Below are 23,032 nucleotides of genomic sequence, written 5' to 3' on the forward strand. Positions count from 1 at the left end.
CCCCATGAAGTGAGAGGCACAGGGCACTGCCTGTGCTGTCAAGCTCTTCTTCATACATAGGGAACAACAGCCTCTTAGTAAGAAATGCTGAGGTTCTTATCTAATCATTCCAGTTGATGTTTAAGTATAGTTGGGAAGGAGGCAAAGAAAACCATTTTCAGGCCCTGACCAGAGATAGAGGGTTCTATATCCTGGAGCATTCATTCAGGAAGGAGATACTTGCCTGTGCTTTTGGGACAGGGACTGCAACTGGCCTGGTGAGGTGAGTGCTGTAAGCACAGCGCTGTTTAGAGATGCCCTTTCCCAGCTGTGGGCTGCCAACAGGCAGGTTTTTGTCTCAGTTCCCAGAACACCCCACTTGGCTGCAAGCAGGGGGGGCTTTAATGCTCACTGCTCAGTGTACTGACTCCCAAAGCCATTCCCAAGCAAGTGTGTTAAGAGCTGGAAATACAACAGGCAAGACTGGGATATCAGAAGTCCTTTGAAAATAATTTTACCTAGGAATACTTCAACCTTTAATAGGAACTTGCAGTTTGATAGAGATAGGACTTTTTAAAAAAAAATCTTTTGAAGTACTTTTTCTAGTGCTGTTATTCTAAAAATCAGCCTTAACTCCACTGCCCGCACAGACTGTCTATGCAATTGCACCAAGCTGTTGCCAAAAATTTTTGTTTTGAGATCAAGATTGGTGAAGTTTATACTGTCATTATATAGTCTTTATACCTTTTTTTATCTTGACACTACTTGTTGGCCTCTTCAGTTTCTGTACCTTAGGTATTTGCTTAGAGAAAATGTAGCACAGCCCAAGATGTCACCCTCCATATTTTTTACATTAAAAGTTTGCCTTAATGCTACTGAATTTATTCCTGTTCTTTACAGAGGAAAATCATAGCAGCCTGCCAGCATACTTCATTGATTTCAAAGGCCCTGCTCTTTTCAGTCATTCTAGGTTGGGGTGGGTGGAAATCAGAGCAACAGCAAGCTTAGGAACAGGCCTACTACCAGCAGGATTCCAACTGGCAGTGACACAACAGCGTCACTGCCTGATGACACATACCTGCAGCTCTTTAACTTACAGAACAAGAATCACAGCACACTTCACAGCACAACCAACAGAAACCACTTGTCATGAGGCACTTGACTACATCAGTCACCCTGCAGCTAGACAGAGCAGCCCCCGCCAAGGCAAGTCACTGCCTGGCATATTCCCAGCTCCCCGTAATGCGGACAGAAGCTGGCACTCAGAAGCGGCATCTCCCATCGTGCCACACACCCCCCCAAGAGAGCACAGCGTGACATTTCATGACATTTCTGACCCCTCAGGAAGGAACACTGGTGCAATGTGCTCTGGCTGGCAGGCGTACGACCTTTTCACCAGAACGCATCTTTGTTAAACTCAGGTTTGAATACGGTCTTCTAATAGGATGTTCACTTATGTTCACTATGTAGGAGAGGAAAGGTTAGTTCCACTTCAAAGCCCTTCATTTTTTCTGTTTCTCTTTGTATCGGTTTTAAATGCCATTTTTGCAAGTTATGTTTCTTTTCTTCCTTCTGCTACGTGCCTCTGGGGAAACAAATTGAACAACCAAAGCTGGTTCTAGACTGATTCAGTTAAACTTTTCTTAGTCATATCCCCTCAGTATCTGAATGTGTTTTAATTACTTCCAACTTAATGTATTTCTGCAGAAGAATGCTCCTTGTTTCTGAACACACACATAAGCTTAAATAAGCACATGGATTCTCAGGAAGGGGCCTGTAACAATGCTTGGACCTACTGTACAAACAGCATTATGGCACGGAACTATCAATAGAAAGTGTTCTGCAACTGACTTTATACAGGACAAACAAAATTGATACCACAGTGCAGAACTTACTTCTGGGGAAGAACCCACATGTGCTCCCACTAATGGCCCCACATACTCCTTCAGCAGTGCAATTGTCTCAGCTGTCTCTTCAGAATGTGTTCCCTGTGTTACAGGCTCTTTGCTGGCAAGGTCATAACCAAGTAAAAATTCCCTATTAGTTTGACAATTCTGCAGGAGTTAAGTGACATAAATGCCTTTACATTTACAGCAACACACACAAAAATAATCAAGCTGAAACACAGAAGCTCCAAATGTAAAAGGACAGACTTCCTGTTTAATTTTTTTGATTTTTTTTATTTGGGAAAAGTGCTTCTTACAAAAGGCAGCTGCAAAACAATACGTTGTAGACCTCAGAACAATTTCTCATTCCATTTAAAAGTGAAAGGAGAGGCAGTCTAGGGGACAAGAGCAGCAGGAGAACAGATCACGGGGCATCCACTAGTCAATAAAAAACGGCAATAACGTAATGCAAGGTTAAAATTCCTGTACTGGGGCTTTGGTGGCAAAGTAACTTCTCAACGCAAATCACAGCCAGAAACTGCAAGACTGCCTTTGTAAGCGGTGACTCCCCCAAACGGCAGAGCTCTGGGAGGCGTCCGCAGCCACAGGGAGGCACAGCCGCCCCCGGGCAGCGCGCGGCTGGCGGTTTACCCTGGCTCCTAAAACTTACTGAGCGAAAGCTACAGGGGCCTCTCCGGTGTTCCTCCGGCCCCAGCTTGGCTAACCGGATGTCTGCTCCTGGACAACCCTAATCACACACATGAAAGAGAGCTGGTTGGTTAGTGAGTGCCATCTATTAAGTTAAGCAATAGTTAAGATCAGTGCCACAGGCTGGGCCGAGACCACTAAACCAGTTTTGTGTCTGACTGGAGGCTAGACTTCATGCACCAAGAGGGGAGGAAAGATGGTTCTGTTATTTTTAACTTACACAGAGTCTCCCCATCCTTGAGGTCCAACTCTACATTTATCTGTATATACACATAGAGAGTTCTCCTTTCACAATGACATTTTCCTTCCATGCTAAACACAGTAAAAACCCAGAATGTTCACACCTGGTTCTGGTTACACAGTAGTAATAGTAATGTGCAAGTAAACAAGAGACCAAAATCACAAATGAAGATGTGTACATGAGGGGGCTGGAACGGACCTGATGCCAGAAGCATAGGACTTGTATCTGGCCTGAAATCAGAAATATTGGTACAAAGACAGAAAACAGGCCATCAGCCAATTTACATCCCCACTGCATGGCCACTGCTCATTTTTGTATCTGGGCTCTTCAAAATGAGTGTGGAAGTCCTGTAAACACTTTAACCCTGGAACTGGGTGAACTCTGTTGGGTACACAGATGAAGCAACGAACCTAACCTAACTGTTTGACAGTTAAATTCATTTTTACAAAAACTAACATTTTAAAGATTTATTTCTTGTTATTTGCTTAAACAGAGGAAAAACAACACTCCTGGGGTGGGAGGGGATGGGAAGAGACAGACCCTGGGTAAAAGTTATTACAACAGCACCTGGAATTGATCGGCCTGCCTAGGAGAAACACAGGCACTGCCACAACACCACAGGTAATAGTAATAGCTACTGCCTGAAGCCAAGACAACAGTCCACACTCCACTGACAGGTGCTATAGATCCAAGTCGTAATAATCTTCCAGCTCATCATGAAACAAGTCCCATTCATCCTCGGAATCCGTTAGCTCATCATCACCGCCTGCTGCCAACAGCATCAGCAACATCTCACCGAGCTCAAAGGTCACCACCTCGTCCTCGTCGGTCTCAAATGGGTCACCGTTCTCTCGCTCCTCGATGAACTCCCAGAACCGGTTCCTCCGCTGGGCCTGCGAGGGCAACACAAGCATGGACCCAGGTGACCAAGTGGTACTTGGCAAGGGCCTCCCTAAGGGCTGACAAGGTTCGGCCTCTGGCGTACCTTCCAACATGCAAGTAATCACATCTCATCCAGGGAGATACCGACCTCCAGGAGAATTTACCCATACACACCTCTATTAACGCTACCCAACAGTTCTACTTCAGCATGTTGGTGTATTAGGAAAGTTTTTACAATTCACTCTTTCCATCTTGGCCTCCAGCATTCACAAGCTCTTTAAAATTTCCATTACTGAGGGCTTATAGAAATTAAAAAAAAAAAAAAAAAAAAAGTCTTGATTCCCCTGTCCTCTTCTCAAAGCAGTGGATTGAAGGCCTAGAAAGGACAAACCAGCAACACTGACCCGGTATCTACTTGATGCTCCCACTTTGGGTCTCTGCGGCTCCTCTCGGCGGCCATCAGGATATGCGTGTTTGTAAAAGCAGTTCCCTCCGAACGGGCAGCTCCCACGGCCTTCGTCAAAATACCTGCACGGCTTGTTGCTGCAAAGGAAAATATCACAACCCTTACTCACAGCAGACCCCAACCAGACCTCAGAATTCCCCTTACCGTGATCCAGAGGATCCCAGGTACCGCCTGGAGCTGACAGTATCTGCCAGCCCGGCGCCCAGGTGCAGAGACGCGCTGCAGGAGGGGCATGGGCGGCTCGCTATGCCACCAGCCCCTGCACAGAGAGGGGAACGGCTGAAGTCATGGAGGAGAGGAATAGCTTTATGAGCGCGTGGTGACACGCATCTGTGGGCCCACAGGCAAGGGCACACTTCTCCCCTACCGGTGGGAAGGAGGTGAGAGGGCTTTACACCCACAACCTTCTTTTCCAGGTGCACCTTTATCTCTGCTGTCTCAACCTGACAAAGGCTGCAGTGGTCATACCTCATTGCCTCCTTGTATTTCTGAATGAGTTTCTGCTTCTCTTCTTTCTCCTCCACCCAGTACTCACTTGGAATGACAAAGTTAGATGTGATCCGGCATTCTGGGCAGGACCTGGGAAATGAACAGACCGTGCTGCAAAATTTCACGTTACAGGGCGCTCTCTCCCCTACGTAACAAGGCATGGCACACATCCACCTGTAAACATGTACTGCACCCCCACACTGGCTGTGTGAGCCTTTCGGTCTAGATTCTCTCACACACGGGGATAAACTCTCTTCAAGAACTCAACGGCAGCTGGTCAGCTTGTCTCAGAAAAGCTTTAAAAAACACTTCACAAAGACTGCTTTTTCTTTAGAATTAAATAAATTTATTTTGATTTCTGTGTTTTTTGGTTGGAACCTCTTTTTTTTTTTTAGAACAGCCTTTAAATGGAGAAATGTTTTATCAACTGCTTAATTGGCTAGGGTGGTAATGAATTAAGAAGCATACGTTCTGAACTGGTTAAGTGTTTCCAGATTCCTGGCTGCGTGTCCAAGACAGAAACAGTAACCACTGGACAACATGCTACTAAATAAATCAAAGTAATCTTCTACCATTAACAGAGTTCTGCAAACCTAATCCGTATTAACCAAATCAGAGTGTAAACGTTATCCCTAACAATTATTTCACTTCCAAGCTAAAGTTAGAATGCATGAAATGCAGCTTCTGTGCAGTCTGCATCTGGAAGCCTGTCACAAGTTGCCACAAGTTACTAAGCTCTTCCACTGTAAAAAGCACAATCAAAATGGGAAAATGCCTCACTTTATAATCTTGCTCTCAAACTGTTTAGCACTCCTCCACTTGCGGATGCACTTGAGACAGTAGGTGTGGCTGCAGTTGGAGAGGATCCCAAAGCGGCGCTCGCTGGGATTGGCCTTCTCATACACCACCTCCATGCATATCCCGCACACCATGTCTTTGCTGCGCTGGACGGCAAACGAAAGCTCCATGTCCTTCTCATGAGCTTCAATGCAAGACTGAAAAGGAGAGACAAAGAAAACGACTACAGGGACAAACAGTCACCTGGGGAACTCTTAAACCGGTTTTTAAGCTCAGTTTTACTCTGCTGTCTTGCACAATGAATGGGGTATAAGTAAGCCGAAAAATCTTTATCCTCAAAACAAAACGTTTGCTCTGATAGTGGGGAACAATCAATTGAGTTCAAATTTCTCTCTTCAGACACCGCTTTAAAACATGAAAAAGGCAATCTAAAAGGCCATTGAGTTTTACTAGGCAAAGAACAAAGCTTTATTATCTTTAAGCTGACTGCTCTCCCAGCACAGATAAGGAAACTCAGCTGGCTTCTGAGAATGGCCCTGACAGGAAACAGTCTAGTTTACAACAGGAATTTAATTCGCCGACTGACCTGCATGCAGTTTCAAATGAAAGGGAATTAGTGACAAGTGACGGGGGGGCGGGGAGCCAGGAAGCAATAAGTAGAAGCTGTTTAACAGCAGACAGCTGTTTGCTTACCCTTATGTGCTGAGATCTCTGTGCAGCATCAATGGGGTGCAGGACCTGCAGTCCACACATATCACACACATCCCCGTGGATGTACACGCAGTTTTCTCCATAGCGACACTCTCCTACGGCAGCGTAGGGGCACAGCTCCTTCTTTATCTCCACGTCTACTTGCTGCTTGTCATATTCTTCCTCAATCACCATCTCGTTTAGTAAGGGTGCTTCAGCACAGGAAGGAGCAGCTGGGAAGAAAATTAAGAACAGTAAGTGATACATTCAGATTTAGAGCACTGGGAATGAGAATATGTTGTTTTAATGCAAAATGATCCTTGGATAACCCTGATCCAGTTATCCAAAGAGAGTAATAAAAACAAACAAGGTCCATTTCAGTCCAAGTTTCACACACTCTCAACCTGAATTAAGTTTTTTTTTTTTTCCCCACTCAAGAAAGCCTAACTGACTCCATCCTCCAACCCAGACAAGACTAAAGCTATCAAGCATTTAGTGGCCAGATTCAGATTCATTTACAGGCTAAGCCTGCACTAGAAAAATCTCATAGTTCTCAGGAACTTAGGTATGCTTTTATACAAACTCTGGTTCAGCAACAGTTAAGCAAGATTATAAGTCTCTAACTGCTTTGACAACCAATTTCACATCAGCTAAAGTTAACAGGCTTTTTTCCCCAAAAGTTAACAGCTGAAACAAAATTATGGTCCAGCATTACAAAACACTACCACTGGAACACCACACCAGCAGTTCCTGATGTGCAGGTTAATTAGCATGTTGTTGCTCAGCCTGAATTACAGACTTTCACTTCCAGACTCGTAGGCATCTCCGTGAATGACAAAAGCTGTGCCCACACCTTTCAAGCTAACTCTATCCTAGGTATTTGCAAAAAAAGAGGTATCCTAAACAGATATCCAGTCTACCAGCCAGACATGTAAACCTAGCTTTAATAAACTGCAATTAAGGGTATTTTCACTCCATTCTAAGCTAGCCATCAGTTTTGCAAAATCCCAAGTAAATTCCCTCACCTAATTCTAAATTGAACTGAAATCTCTGTAATTTCTCCTCCCCTTTTAGACAGCTGCTGCTCAACACTTGTCCTTGCACCTCTTGAGCATGCGCTTGCCTGTGTTGACACAAGCCAAAGAGCCTTTTGAGATCATTACACAAGTAGGATGATAAACTAACAAGACAAAAGCAGCCAGTTTGAAACTGAAGATACAATAAATGCAAGAGAACAATAAAGCATTAGTATATTCAGAATAAACACCTGGAAGAACAGCAACTGGACTTCATTTATATAACCAGTAGCCGTAACAAAAGTAATCTATCCTATAAGAAAGTAACTTTTATAAGCCATTTGAGCACTAGATTTGGAGAAGTAAGCAAAAACTATCAAAGGCATACTGGGATCAGTAAAAGCGAAGGGCAGACTCCTCAAAAAGAATCAGAGGCCACATGTTCAGAGTTTTCATTCCCATGGAGCTATGAGATATAGTAAGCATATACTAGGCTCTACTGACTCTTGCGAGTTAGCTGAACATAGTATGAAAGTTTGTACCAAATTTAAATCCACCCCAGATTGAAATCCATGGTTTCCACTTCTAAAAGAAGTAACAAAACCCACAATCAGTCAGTTTTTATTCTCTCAATTGTCATTTCTTCCAGTGTTTTTTTTCTAGTTAATATCATAGATTTTTTCACTTAGTTGATTCACATGACTTCAGGCACCTTGTTTGATCCCTAAGGACGAAGGGGAGTTTAGTAGACCACAGTATGGATGTGCAGAACCTACTAGGCAGACAAATACAGCTGCATTTCAAAGGACTCAAACGATACAGTACTTCTTTTAATGGGGCTGGTAAGATGATCTTTGCTTAAGGCAATCCTATAGCCCTGGAAAATGCATCCTGTGGAAGAAGTAGCACATCTGATGTTTCCTGTAAGAGGAAAATTTTCCAGAGTCCACCTGCACTCCTCTCAAGGATATCTTTTGTGAAAACATCAGTAAGGGGTTTATTCACTTAAAAAAAAACACACACCACACTGTCAAAAAAAAAAAAAAAAAAGGGAAAAACCCCCCCCCCCCCCCCCCCCAAGAAACAAATAAACACATGCAACGCCATTTATTACATATGCTGGTTCACAGAACAAGAAACAGAACTTCACATCTTGGCAAAAAAGATTTAGAATTGTTACTTAAATAAAACAACAACTAACTACTTAAGCCAACAGTAAGAGTACAGCTACTAAATTCTAGTCCACAATACCATCTTTGCACAAAAAAGTACCACTTCATAGTGACTAGGCATCCAAACAAGAAGATATAGATCTATGAATGTCAGTCTTTAATAACAGCTCTGTCTGGCTACTTCTACAGTATGCGAGGGTGGAGGGAAAAAGTGACACAAGCTTTCCAGTCTTGGTCTTCAATGCTGTCCCAGCACTAGCCCTCAGTAATGGCTGTATTTCTAGGAAATAAAAATTAAAGTAGCTTTCTATTTCTGAATATCAGAGCTTCGATATCCTAAAGCTCTACATGCATACTTCCTGTATCTACAGCACTGTATCTGCCACAGTTTTGCTTCCTCTTTGAAAGCAAAAATAGAGAAACGCGGAATACTCCACTGCCTCAGTAGTTCTAATTACAACATCCTTCAGAGCAGTGTTTACCCTGTTTTCAAAACCACTGCTCTCCAGCAGGTGGACCCAACCCCTATCTTTACACTGCACCTTTCAGTCAACAGGGTTAAATTCATACTAGTGAAAAAAATAGCTCATAATCTCCGATTCACACACCACCTGCTTTCACTCTAAGACACACTTTGTAACATCAAAGATGTTCATCTTGTAGTGGCAGGAAACAGCCACCCCATTCAGAGTGTTGCTCACATTTCTGCCTTTCTGCTCTTCCTCAATTATTCCAGAACATCTAGCAGCAGTAGCAGCATAAGAAACACAGAAATACAATGCATCTGTACATCAGAAGTGAAAGTCTGAAGAACTGTCACCGTTTTCTTTGCTAGGCCCTGAGGCCACCTTCAGGATAGCAGGTTTAGTCCCAAATCAGGGAACCGTCTGCATTAGCAGCATGTCTTGTCTCCTAGTAAAAGATGAGTGTTACAGCCCATGGTTATGGCATTATAACATAGTTAAACTGCCAACTCTGAACCTTCAGCATTTAAGAGACAATGGAAAACACAAGGGCTTCTAGCTAATCAGGAGAGGTAGCTTCCATTTTAAAAGTTCCAAGTACCTTTACTTTTCTCTCTAGGCATTTGACAAGAACAATCTGTAAGGCTTTAAAGCCTATACTGTGGAACACATTCCACTCATCTTCGTGACCACTACAGTAAGGTTCTTCATTTTTATAACTTTATAAAGACAGTGGCTTCAGAGAAGTATATATTCTTTTTTAAAGCAGTTTTTAAGAAGTCACCACATGAATTAGTATCTTGTGGCACTGCTCAGAACAGAAACAGATGAGTATATTTCTACATTAAAATACATCAAATTTCAAAGTATACAAAAAGATCATTTGGAACAAGATTCAGAGAAGAGAATGTTATTTAGCTTAGGCTGTGGCAGCCAGAAGTTTCTATGAAAAATAAGGCTGACCCACTAGAAAAAGGAACCACTTCAGTAAAACTAAGCAAGTTAAAGGTGTAATGAAATGCTGTTATGCCTCAGGAATTTAGGAGAAAGCACCAGCTCTCCTAGGAGAAGTAGGTGTATTTAACATATCTCCCACTGCTCAAACTAGCAATTAACTGATTCCAGAAGAGGGCCACCCTGCCATTAAGGGGGTTAAAGCCCATGAAAAGAGACTGAGGAAACTGGACTTTTTCAGCCTAAGAAGTAATTGTACTGTTAGCTTCAATTACATAACAGAAAGGAGCAGAATAAAAGGTAAAATGGAGCCAGTCTGTTCTCCGATGTGCACAGGACAAGAGGTAGAAGGCAAGCTGAGGCAGGGAAAAATCCTACTACATACTAGGAAAGACCTTCTCCTTGTGAAAGAAGTCAAACACTGCAGAGGTTCCCTGGAGGTTATGGCATTTTGAACATCTCTGAGGATAGAGATTAAACTGAATAAAGCCCCTAGCAACCTGACACAGTTGACCCTTCTCTGAGCAGGAAATGAGCTACATGAAATCTAGAGGTCCCTTCCAACCTAAATGATTCTGATTAAAATATTAAAAAGGGATCCTTTGTCTCAATGAATAACAAAACTATCTTTTATGACACTAAGGTGACAAATTAACAAATAGAACACAAGTTTTCATTCCTTTGAACTATACCAAAGTCACAGACACACCAAACAATTCCATAATCAAAGTTCTCAAGAACACTAGCAAAATTATAATGTTGCTCAACCATTCCCATCCTCTCACCCTTCCTCAGATTAGCTCAGAGCACAGTCCAGCAGCAGCCTGCAACACTGAGAAAGTAACACCTCTTTTTAGATCTGAGAATCTGAGTAGTGCTGTGAAGACAAGTGTAATCCAAGCACCATACGGCAACTTCGAACTGTTCTGGACACAAGGTGTCCATTTTGGATTCCATTATTTGATTACTTATGGCCATAAGCCTTCAGTTTTAAAGAGGCAAATATCAGAAATTATGCTAAAGTAAATACATACAGGCTACTTTTCACATAAGTATTAAGTCTTTGTACTGTCTTTCTGCAGGGCAAGCAGATGACAAGCATGCTACTTAAACACTCTGGTCCCATATGATGAGCATCTTCAATCTCATTCTCAACACGAGCTGTGACAGTAATTATAGACAGTACAGTCTCAGGAAGATAACTAGAATAAATTATTTTCAGCCTCTTGTCTGAATTGCTATGGGATTCATGAAAGCTACCATTAGGCTTCATTTCATTCTACAGGAATCTGTACCTTCATGGAAAACCTTTAGAAAACTGGAGAGGAAAAACAAAACAAAAATGAAACAAAAAGAGGCAGATTATCTTTCCAGGGCAATGACACTAATTGCATCACCAGTATTTTCTTCTCCCATCACATATGAAAAACTAAACTTGAGAGAAGAAGAGTCTCCCAGTCGTTCAGAGCCGTAACGAGAGGACGCCAGTTAGGTGGAGACCAGCACACCCCTGATGCTTCAGCACATCAGGACACAGCAGTAACTGATGTGGAACAGGCCAAGCAGTCAGATCACAAAATTCAAGCACAACTTAAGGATTCAATCACTTGAAGTGATTAATACATACGAGTAGCTTTATTCAACAAAACCAAAAGCATTAAAATAAACGCACTACATATAAATTGTTGATGTTATCCCATCATCAGCTTACCACGTCCACAGTATGGCTGCCCAGGGACAAATTCTACAGCATTCACCCAGTCTTCAACACCTACTCCTGCAGCTGCCAGATCTGCACTTTCATCTTCCATCTCAGCAATAATTTCCTCAACTGTTTCAGGGAGCAGTGCGAAGTCCGAGGATAGCGATGGATACATTTTTGCATCTAGACTCACATCAGTCACTTCTTCTTCCTGTTGCTTGGTATGTTCATATCTAAAAAGTTAAAAAAAATCACGTTAACTCTTCACAAAAAAATACCTCCATAAAGCAGCCCAAGGTATTGGAAATAAACTGATTTGAGATGTAAACACACTATTTGGAAGGATGACCTAGAAATGGCTTGGAAAAGAAAGCCACTAACAACCCTTTATAGAGATTCACTTCCACTTGTGTGATCTGCCCACACTGCTTAAGGAAAGAGAAGGTACTTGGTGGTTTTGCAAGAAATGCAGATTTGCAGCATGCACAATTCTTAACTTACACAGAATGAACTTCAGTTGTGTCCAAAACTGGTCACATACCTATTACGCACGTATTAGTGAATGGCAAATGAGTTCATTCAATTTTAAAAAGAGAAGACTAATGGCAGATACTGCTGTCTTCAACTACCTTGTGGGAAGCCACAGGAAAGATGCAGCCAGGGTCCTCTCATAAGTGCAGTGATATGATGAAAATCAGCAGACACAAGTCCAAAATGAGAAGTTACAATGAAGGGGAATCACTGAGAGCAGTCAAAACACTGGAATGGGTGCCCAGAGAGGCTGCACAATCTTCATCCCTGCAGGTAATTAAAACTTGACTAGACAACACCTTGGGCAGCCTGATCTCAGTTGGCTCTGCCTTCAGTATGGCTCCAGAGATCCTCACCAACGTAAGTGACTATCTGCAAGTGAGTATCTTGCCTCATTCCAATTTTATGCTGTACGTCAGTAGTATTTCTAATGTCTCTTTCAACTTACTGTGGACAATGATCCTCAAAAAACTTTGATCCCTACCACCCATAAACAACAGGAAAGCACTATTTCTCTCAAAAGTCTGTCTTCAAGCAACTAGCAGACTGCATGAGAAAAACTGTAGGTGTACCTTTGAAGTACTAAGATATTTGCTGACTAATTTCAAGAACAAAGGGAGGAAATTCTTGGAGATCATACAAAGATCATACAAAACTCTTAAGGAACTGTGACTCATCTGCATTGTGTCAGATTGAAAACAATGAAGTGTCACAGTTCTTGCATGTTGAAGAGATGCTCCCAAGTGAATGTCGGCTTTGGAATCCTAAGGAAGCTATGAAGTACAAATTTAAAAGTCAAGCCTTCAGACCTCTACACCAGTGGTCTCCAAAGTGGGATGCACACACCCCAGAGGATGCGCAAACAATCCACTGGGGTACAGGAAGACTGTACTCAAACTTCTTGTCTCCACACCCCCCACAAATTAATAAATGAAGTTTAACTGCTATTTAACAGCAGTATCCTTACTCAGTGTGTATGTCAGAGGGTCCCACGCATGGTATTAGCAAGGTGTCCTGAAGGAGGAACAGGGCTTCCACCACGCAGTGGGGTTGACAGTGGCACCCTCACCTCACTTGTTTGTTCATTTTCAGCATGTTGCAAACACATTGCACTTTGTGCCCATTTAAACAGGTCAACAGATTATATTATCTTGTTTCACCTTAGACTAACTCTGACAAAGCTAACAAGTGGCTTAAAAACATTCCTGTGAATAAACTGTGGAATGAAGGCAATATTGATAGTGTGTGCACAAGCAAACAACAAGAAAACATCATAACTAACTCTTCTGCTCCCACTATGAGCTCTTCATTACAAGGCAAAGACAATGCCACCCTAATCAGATCTGACAACAAGCTGAGGGGGATGGTGGAATAAATAGATATTACCAAGCAGACTATTTGAAATACAGATTGACATCCACTATTACTACCAATGAACCTTGCTCATGATGTGTATTGTGCCTTCAGATATGAGCTGATGACAGTATGTAGCCATGAAAATTAGCAAGACATTTAAAGTCTAAACATCCAGAAAGTGAAGATAAAACATCAGTTTTTCCAGACATCTTTCACGTCATGCAATGTTCAATCCAGTACTTCACAAAACTTGACAATACATGTTTAGAAGCCTCTTTTAAAGGCTTGTCACTTAAGAGAAAGACAGAAAGCCACATATGATTGGGCCACTTGCTCTTCCTCTTCTGTGGTAAAAATGGCAGAAATAATGCATGGAAAACAATATGGTGACAAAGTAAAGCACACTCCTTTGTCAGCAAATACTGTTGGGAAATGGATAGAAAACACTAATGAAGATCAAAAAACAAGTATTAGAACAGATCTTGCAGCATGGGAAGTTTGCTGTACAGTTGGATGAAAGCACATATTTCTAAAATGTCTCAGCTTGTTTTTGCTAGATTCTGATTCAGTAACAAAATACACAAAGAACTTTGTGAGCCACTATAGAAAAACATGTACTGGGGGAAATGTATTCTCAACAGTAAATGACTTCTTTAACAAAAATGTTTTATGGAAAAACTATACAAGTGTAACCCACTGACAGAGCTGCTGCTTTTGACTAGAATTAAAAAAAAAAAAAAAAAAAAATTATTCCAGGGTAAAGTTGCAGAAAATACCACACCAGAAATTCACTCACTGCATTGTTCATGGGAAAGACACTGTAGCAAGGATGAACCCAGAAGTGTACACAATGCTACAGTGTCATAAATATGGTTAATTTTATAAAAACAAGACTATAAATAGTCAAATCTTTACAACACTTTGTTACAAGACAGAAAGTTCCCATGAAAATCTTCTGCACCACCCAGAGGTTTGCTGGTTCTCATGCTAAAGTGCTTAGAAGTTGTTAAAGATGTTACACATTTCTTTTGCAAAGAGACAAGTGTTCCAAAATTGCTGACTTTTTCCATGATGAGAAATCACTGTCAGTACTATGCTACCTAGCAGATATTAAAATACAAAAAAAAAAAACCAACAAAAAAACAACCACGCTACACTCCATCTGGCCCCTCAACGTAAATACACTTCAAGAACAAGTAAGTGCTTTTTGAAAGAAACTTGTAGTACAGAGACCACATTTTGAAAACTGCTGTTCCAAAACATTTTCACCATTATGCGATTTTGTTGCCCAAAATGATGCAAGTGTGTCAACTATTAAAAAATACTATCATATCTTGTAAACTTAAAAAAACTTGGAAACAAAATTCCCCAACATGATTTAAAATCTTGCAAACAAAAGAGTTTCTATGGGTGTTTGACCCATTTGTTAAAAATACAAAAATGCAACACCTTCCAATTAGTTGCAAAAGCAGCTCACTGACATCAGGGAAAACAGAAATTTACTAACCAAAGTTTAACAAAAATCTTTGTGTAACTGGTGGGCAGGATTCAAAAGTGAATATTAGCACAAACACCACCACACTTTTTCCTTTTGGATCTACATGGTTTTGTGAAAGATCTTTTTCAGCTATGACAGCCATTAAAACTAAGTACTGAAATAAACCAAAAATCAAGACAAGACCTTCAAATCACTGTATTACAAAATTTTAAATTAAGATTTTAAAAAATAGTGAAGCATATTCAATCAACATCACTGTCAGCAAACAGGTTATTACTAATAATGCTTTTAGTGAGCAAAAATTGTTTCAGGCTGTTAAAATATTTATAAAACATTTATTTCATCTTTCCTACATACTTTTAGAATTCTGATTTTTGTGTATGTTTTCTAATGTAAGTAATAGCTAACATATGTATAATTTATAAACAAATATATATTGGGAGTGTGCTCAAAAATTGCCTGAGATGGGGTGTGTGATCAAAAGGTTGGAGATCCATTGATCTGCATAATCAAGAAAGCAACCCTGGCAGACAGATTAAAAAAGCAATTCTTTGTAGCCTTCTATCTTATACATAGTAACCATATATTACATATGAAAATAGAACTATAATTACCATATGAAGTAATGATGCAAATATTTAATCATGCATTAGAGTTGCAACAAGACAGAATATTAAAACTCTTGATAAATTATAATGAAGTGAACTTAAGACGATGCAAACATTCCCAAGCCTTTGTAAAGCTTTGCAGCACTAGGAAAGCACCTATTTCCTTTCTTCACCCTATTTTTTCTAATCATTTCAGGGTTATAGGTTAAGTGATAATGTGTTTTCATAATGTAGGGCCATTTCGTACAGGCAGCATTTTAGAACCTACATGACTACACTCCAGTTACTTCTCCAAAATGGGAGTTCAAGTGTCAGAGTAGCAATTCCTGAAGAGACACATGCAGCAAGGAAGAAAAAATTCTTACCTGCTCAGGCTTTTAAGATCACTTACCAAATATAACTCGGTTTTGTCAGTTCAGCTAGTTTGAGTGTAGTTTCAGATTTTGATTCATTCAAGTAGTCACGTTATTAATAAACAAACAAATCCCACACCGTAAACTAGTACTTTTACAAAAAAGAGTTCTCTTCTCACCTTGCCTGTGCTCTTTATTTCCATAGCAAAGCAAACGCAGCGTTCAGCAAGAGAAGGCAGTTTGTGAAGCTATTTTATAGATTTCTGCAGTTGCAGTTGAAACGGAAACAACTTTAAGATGGACTGCCTTTCTGTGAGCTCCCTGCTCAGGGACACCGAGTGAGATGACTGCCCTCCAGGAGGGCCAGGAGCACTGCCTTACCTGCAGTGATCGCCGTAAGCACAGCAGCCTCGCTGGTAGTACCTGCACACCATGGCAGGCTGGCCAGTGGAAAGGTCGTGGGAGTAGCGGCAGTTCTCTCCCTCCTTGCAAACCCCATGCATGAAGTATCTGCCAGACAGAAGATTACCGTGAATGAAGGAGAAGCACTGAAGCTGTAAATTAGGATACCAAGTTATTCCACACATGAGGCTATGCTGAACTAAGAATGCTGGTCTTATGACACCAACAAAAACCTCAGAGAAGCCCACCACTGAAGCAAAACAAAATCAAAATCAGTCACACCCTAAATAAGTTTTCTGAGGGCTTAAATCTATTTTGAATTTTCAAATAACTCAATGAGAAGTAATTTCCTCTCCAGATCATGCTTCTGATGGATGATTATGTTTGACAACATACACATTAGTTTTTGCCATAGGAGCCAAATGATCAGTAGGAGCACCCTGCTTCAATACTGTGCTGTGCCTGTCTTGAAAGACTTCAGTATCGTTTCAAAACACTTGAGGGCAATTTACTCAATTTTAGCGTATGAAATAACAGAAGTTTAACTGAGCCTCCGTAAATTCAGCTAACCAAGACAACTGAACAGTGATTTTCTAGACACAAGCTTCTTTAAATTCAAAGTAGTGTAACTATTCAGGCTCACTATGCTCACATCAAAATCACAACTGAAAAAACAAGTTTAAGCACACCTCTCCCAAACAATATAGAGGTACTAACCAAGGGGGGGAGGAGATCAAAGCCCAACAACTATGTAAGAACTGAATCTATCAACACATTTACCAACACTTCAGTTTATAAAGAGAAGCACTGGCCCAAGATGCAGCAAGTCGCAAACTCTGAACTAATTGGAAATAACAAGGTCTGGTAAACAAGAGAATTTGTCTCATACAGATTCTTCACTTGCCCATAAACTGCTTCCTGGAGGAAGACAGAAGCAGATTATACCCTCCTAAACCTATCTAGCTGCTGAAAGGGGCAGTCCTGCCCTCCTCCTGTTACACACTCACCGCTTGGCCTTGGGACTAGCACACCTACTCAGCCAGAAGAACCGGATCCTCCAACCAGCTGCTTGCACAGCCACACAGCAGCACAAGGCGCAGAAGGATCATCTTTCAGCAGCCCAGAATAAGGTTAGCATAGCTCTTCACAGAACAATACATTCAAGTCGATATTCCTAAAGTTAAAAGGTGTCAAGCTGCTGAATTGCATAAAATTCTGCACAGGCGCTTAGTCTGTTATGTTTTTAAGATGTCAGAAAAATCAAAGTGAACAATTCACTAAACCACATAAGTAGGCCTACATTCATAATCCAGTACCAGGGATAGATTAAAAACTGAGGTGAATCTTAAAATGGCTTGTAATTCTCCATGCACAAAACCAGTCATGTATTCAAGGTGCTACAAACAAAACCAGTAAAGTGGTTTTATAAAGGCCACACTTGCCATCAGACTGCAATTCACACTCAAAACAATCACCTCTGTGCACTGCAGCCAAATAATAACTGGCTAGGAAATGTGGTCCTACATGAAAGAGAAGCGGTTTAAGACCACAATGAGGTTTTGCAGGATATTCTCCCCAGAGAGAAGTACCCTAATCACATTTGCCAGGAGGCTGCCCAAACAGCTACACCAGCACACACCACAACTAGTGTTGCAAAAACAAAACAAAAAAAGCACACTCTGTACGCAGTGCAAAAACAGGAAAAAAAACCACAAACACCCCACGACCAACCCACCTACAAACCAACCCACCTCAAAGGCAAAAAACCACAACAACCCACCGACTCGTGGAACCAGAACATAACTGGATTTTCTGGCTTGCTTTTAAGAAATGGGAGTCACACCAATAGGTTAATAACAAACAAAAAAATAATCATGTTGTTAAATGTTTGTTCTTGTTAAAAACTCTTATCTCTACCTGTTGGTTATTTCCACAGAGCACTGCTTAAGCACCCAATTTCACAGCCACCTGCTGCTGACTCAGAGCAGGAAACGGCTTCAGACATAACCTGACGTTCAATCTCAATCATCTCGGTGTACAGCCATGCTGCTGCTCAAGGCAACCGAATGCTGGGACACTACTACAGCCAAAATGACCAAGAGAAAGAAAGGCAACAGCCTGAAGTGAGTGAGGCCTTGTGTTTGAAAATATTCAATCAACACCACCTATCCTAAATACATAAGCCTTCAAAACTGGTCTCTCTCACTGCTTGTTAGACAGAGGAACTATGGCTCCAAGCCCCTTCCCTTCCCAGCTTATGTTTAAAAATTCTCTGCAAATGCAGATCTTGATAATTCTGAAAGTTGTCACAATTCATTACATCAAGATGGTAGGCTATTAAGGGGAAAAAAAAAAAAAACAAACCTGAAATATTCACAAGCCAAATTTAATTCACACATCACTTTTTAAAGGCCTGCAATCCTACACAGCAAACTCAGTATCATCTGAACAAGAATGCTGGGGTGGGAAGAGAGAAAATTTCTCCAAGGATTACACCAACTTCCTCCACCTCATCCTCCCACCCTCCCCAAGAGGCAAGGGTTTTTTTGTTTTGTTTTTTAACTTTGACACAAAGAATTTAACGTTTAACATATGAATGCTTTGGTAATGTCAAAAAACACAGAGTGCATTACTTTTGATGAAAAGTAACAAAACTTCTGTTGTGGGAGCATCTTTAGAGTATTCAATATAACTGTAACTTTTCAGAACAGCAATGCCATCCTCCTCTTGCTTCTGTTTACAGGGAAAAAAAGGATCCTTCAAACTCAGAAATAGATTAGTTACTTGCCTCAATGACACACAGAAGGATATCCAAAACCTACATTCTGTCAAGTACTCAGAGAACACATACAATTTCATCTGAAAAAGTAACACTGGAACAAGACAACTATGTAACTGGATCTTCTCCAAGAGTCTAGGGTGCTCTCACCCCACTTATTCTGCCAGCAGAGCTCTCTATCTTCCCTGCCCAGATAAACCAGTGTGATGTGGATCCCTGCATGGGGTACCAGACCAGAGAACCCGCGTGGCCCAAACCCACACCATCTCCTCAGTTCAGTACACTGCATGACCGTACAAATCATGAGTGACAGCAAACTCATGGAACAACCACACAGAAGTAATAAGTTGCCTGCACTGGCATTTTATCACTGAAACCCATTTCAACTCATGTCTAGTTATGGATCCCTTGATCAAAAGAGTATATCCTGATTTCCATGGGGTACTCAAAGAAGTCACAGAAATCAGGTTTTGCACATGCAAATGGCTCAACCTGCAGGTAGACATGATGTGGTGAACATTTTTTGGAACCCTTTAGAGAAAACATCCAGGGCCATAAAGCTAATCATGCCTACAATTCCCTGGAATTTCAACCAATGGAGAGAGGTCAGATGTTATAAAATCCTACAATTAATCTCCTAGAATATTTTCATATTTTCAAGTTTATCCAAGCTTCAGTGGCCTTGATTTCCACAACACTTTGAAGTATAGTCATCTTGTTTTCCACTATTAGAATTTTATTGTATTACCATAAGCTAGAGAAAAAGAGCTTTTACCAAAAACACACTGCAGTGTTAAAATACAACTCCAGTCTAAATTCCTGAAAACATTCCAGCTTCTTTCAGATGCTTCCTTCATCTTTTTACCCCTGTAATCCTGATAGTGAAATCAGTACATAATGCATCTTTCCATAGCTTTTGAAGCTTGCAGTGGGTTTGCTCTTCAGCTCCACTTACTCCTGCTTTCAGGTAACCGCATTTTGTTTATTAAACTACTGGTTTTGCTGAATTAGAATGCCACACCCAGCAACAGACCTCCTTCAAAAACTGAGACACTGCCATAACTGGCAGATGGGGAACCCCAGGGTAACAGCCAAGAGCAAGTCATTAGCTTCTTCAGGTGCCTAGAGATTGAGAATTCCCAGTGAAGCAGGAAGAGGCCAGGCATGCTGTTCTGGCACAGCACGTGGGTGGGTGCTCAGCCACGCAAGTAGCTGATGAAATTCTAATTAGTAACCTTAAAGAAAAGAAAAAAAAAGTAGGTCTTAATAGCATTTATCTCCTTGTCCCTTCTTCTCCATAACCTGTTTCAGCCAGAAGCTCATGGGAATCCAGAACTGAAGAGGTAAGAAAGGGGCAATACAAGCAGGCTGACGTTTATGCTCCACACCTCACCACTAGTCCTGCGCTGAATTAAGGTGGCATACTTTACCGGTTCAGATTTTTCATATTAAGACAGATAAATACATGATCTAGGTTTTCAGAAAGAACAATGATACAAATAGGTAGACAACTCTCAAAATACACCAATTAGTTAGGGGTTTGTGTTCCGTTACTAAACAAATCAGTGAAATGTAATCTATTTACGTCAACTTGATGACCCCTGTTATTGCATGACATCTGGAAAAGACAAATATCTGGAGCTAATAGTACCAACTCTTGAATGCTGGCTGAACTACTGCTCAATAAAACCACATATCAATCTGAAACTGGAAGGACAGATAAGCTTCATAAGGACCACCACTTTTTTCTTACTTCAAACATCAATAGCAAAAGGACCAGAATATTTAATAGCAGTAGTTACGAATTGCAGTTTTATTCCCCTGCCGTTTATTCCACATTAAAATATTTTAAATTGTTACACACCACAAAAGCCTTTGCTTCTATGGTTTAGCAGTTCTAATGTAAGAAAATTATTTTTCTGCACCTCTTGAGGAACGTCCTGAATTCCTACATTTCACCCTGACACTTCTAAACCTGAGCTGCAAGAAAAGCAGAAGGGTAATATCTGCAAAGCTAGATGTCTAGGAGAAACCAAACTCCATCTTAGTCATTGTCTGAGATATCAATCATCCACCTCAATGACATCACACTGGCATAATAAAACTCATCAGCCAACCAATTTTTCATATCAGGTGTTCAAAGGAACAGCAAGAACCTATTCTACCAATTCTAAAATTTCCAGTTTTGATAAAACATCAGTATTCCTTCACCAGCCATGAGTGCTAAGTCCTTACACTGAAGGGACTACTATCTCCCAGAAGTTTTTCAGGCAGCATTTACTGTAGTCTGTATGATGACTCAAGTAAAGTCTATAGGATTGTGCAGTGATACTCTGAAATGGCTCTACACACTACAGTAGAAGCCTGCATTCCAAACTTCAACCCTTCATCTCCCAGTTACATCCTCAAGCTCAATTATGAAGGTAAAACAAAGTTTAACAGTAACAAATATATTTTCTTGAACATTCTGTTGAACCCAAATGTAGAAAAACAAAATTCTTATCACACGTTGGCAGAAGCTCAAGTCAAAATTGTTAATTTCACTTGAAAGTCTGAGGAAAGTCGCCTACAATTTCATGGCCTAGTAAAAATAAACCAATAAGTGAGCAAGCAACGGTATAACCACGAGAATTCGTCAAAAACTACAAAGAGTGCAGAGGTGCATTATGTCCAAAGCAGAGATCTCGTTGTTTAAGCTCACATTAAAGCCTATTAACCAAAGCTACAAGAGTAACTTTCATCTTTTTATGTACAAACCGAGTGTTTGTACATAAATATACTCACTCGACAGAGTGGCCGCACCGCAGGACACCGAGGAATGTGACTGCTTCTGCAGTACATTCAATAAACTGATTCATTGCATCTCTTTCCAGAGAACGTCTATATATACGTATCTACCTACACCTATATCTCTCTCACCGACCCGTTTCACCTAATTGAGCCTTTCGATCTTCAGAAATGAGGTGGCAATCCATATAAAGAGAGCACTAACCTATACCCTTGCAGCTCACTTACAAGCTGAGCTCAGCACCATTCCCGGTCATTTCCTCATCACTCGCCTGCGTTTCGCTGCCAGGCATCAAATATTAACCCGGCTATTCGCAGGCAAAACTCTTCATACAGGGAAGTACTCGGGGAGAGCCAGGAAACGGGGCTTCTCCAACGGACACGTTAACAGTGCATTAACCAAAACAAACAGCGATCAACGGTTAACAGGAATGCTTTAAATACCTGAGGGCATACTTAACGGCCTAAAGGAGAGACGCAGCAGGCAAGCACCCTGTGAAAGCCAAGCACAGGTTCTCAATGCTGCTACTTAAATCTGCAATTGGAACAATTGTAAAACTATGCCTAAAAAATATCGCATCAAGATCTGAGACCTCTTTCTTTCTGCTTCTAAGTGCCTTGGAAAGTATTTGCACAGAAACACATTTGTGATTTACAAATTCATTTACATTTTAAAAATTAATCAGGAGATGGTCCTTGATGCTTATCTTGGATTACCACTTCCTTTCATATAAACTGCTCTATCACTGGAGGTGTTCAAGACTAGGCTGGATGGGGCCTTGCAAAGCCTGGCCCAGTGGGAGGGGTCCCTGCCTACGGCACGGGGAGGGAGGCTGGAACTAGATTATATTTAACCTCCCTTCCAGACGAAACCCTTTTATGATTCTACGATACGAATGTCCTTCTCTATTGACAAAACTTTTTTTTTTTTCTTTCAGTCTGCAAACAGAGCAGCAGTGTAAGTTTAAAAATAGTCCATCTGGCAAGCTTTACAACATGCGGCACGATTTGCATCTCATATAAAACGGGATTCTCAGAAACACAATTTAACGGAAAATACAAATAGAACATGACGCAGCAGACAGAATCTTAACGTAACAGCAGTAGCACCGCTTCTCATGTGTTGCCCGCCTATCATGTCTTATCCTCGTTCTGAGGTTTAATGGATATTTCTCCCTATAACAATGACAAATTCATTTCCATTTTAAAATTTTAGTTCAAACACACAAGAACTTGAATCATTTGGCATTTCCTGCTTTACCGCATTTTCT

At 41.0% G+C, this 23,032-nt stretch overlaps 1 protein-coding gene across 1 annotated transcript; it reads right to left on the reverse strand.

The window, feature by feature from the left end:
- Window positions 1-2,533: 2,533 nt before the first annotated feature.
- MKRN1 (makorin ring finger protein 1) lies at window positions 2,534-16,299 on the reverse strand. The gene is made up of 7 exons (XM_008936355.1): window positions 16,175-16,299; window positions 11,457-11,680; window positions 6,143-6,372; window positions 5,432-5,646; window positions 4,631-4,741; window positions 4,101-4,239; window positions 2,534-3,707 (listed from the first exon to the last, which is right to left on the reverse strand). Exons 1-7 carry the CDS (start codon window positions 16,294-16,296, stop codon window positions 3,495-3,497), a joined length of 1,254 nt encoding a protein of 417 aa, XP_008934603.1. The 5' UTR covers window positions 16,297-16,299; the 3' UTR covers window positions 2,534-3,494.
- Between the last annotated feature and the right edge of the window lie 6,733 nt (window positions 16,300-23,032).

The sequence above is a fragment of the Merops nubicus genome, unplaced genomic scaffold, assembly GCF_000691845.1.
Source record: "Merops nubicus isolate BGI_N331 unplaced genomic scaffold, ASM69184v1 scaffold43162, whole genome shotgun sequence".
Lineage (NCBI taxonomy): Eukaryota > Metazoa > Chordata > Aves > Coraciiformes > Meropidae > Merops > Merops nubicus.

Coding starts and splice junctions, on each gene's coding strand:
- MKRN1 (XM_008936355.1), bottom strand. CDS start 16,296: ATGCATGGGGTTTGCAAGGAGGGAGAGAACTGCCGCTACTCCCACGAC. Junction 6,373..11,456: donor GCAGCCATACTGTGGACGTG/GTAAGCTGATGA, acceptor TTTTCTTCCCAG/CTGCTCCTTCCTGTGCTGAA. Junction 5,647..6,142: donor AGAGATCTCAGCACATAAGG/GTAAGCAAACAG, acceptor TCTCCTTTTCAG/TCTTGCATTGAAGCTCATGA.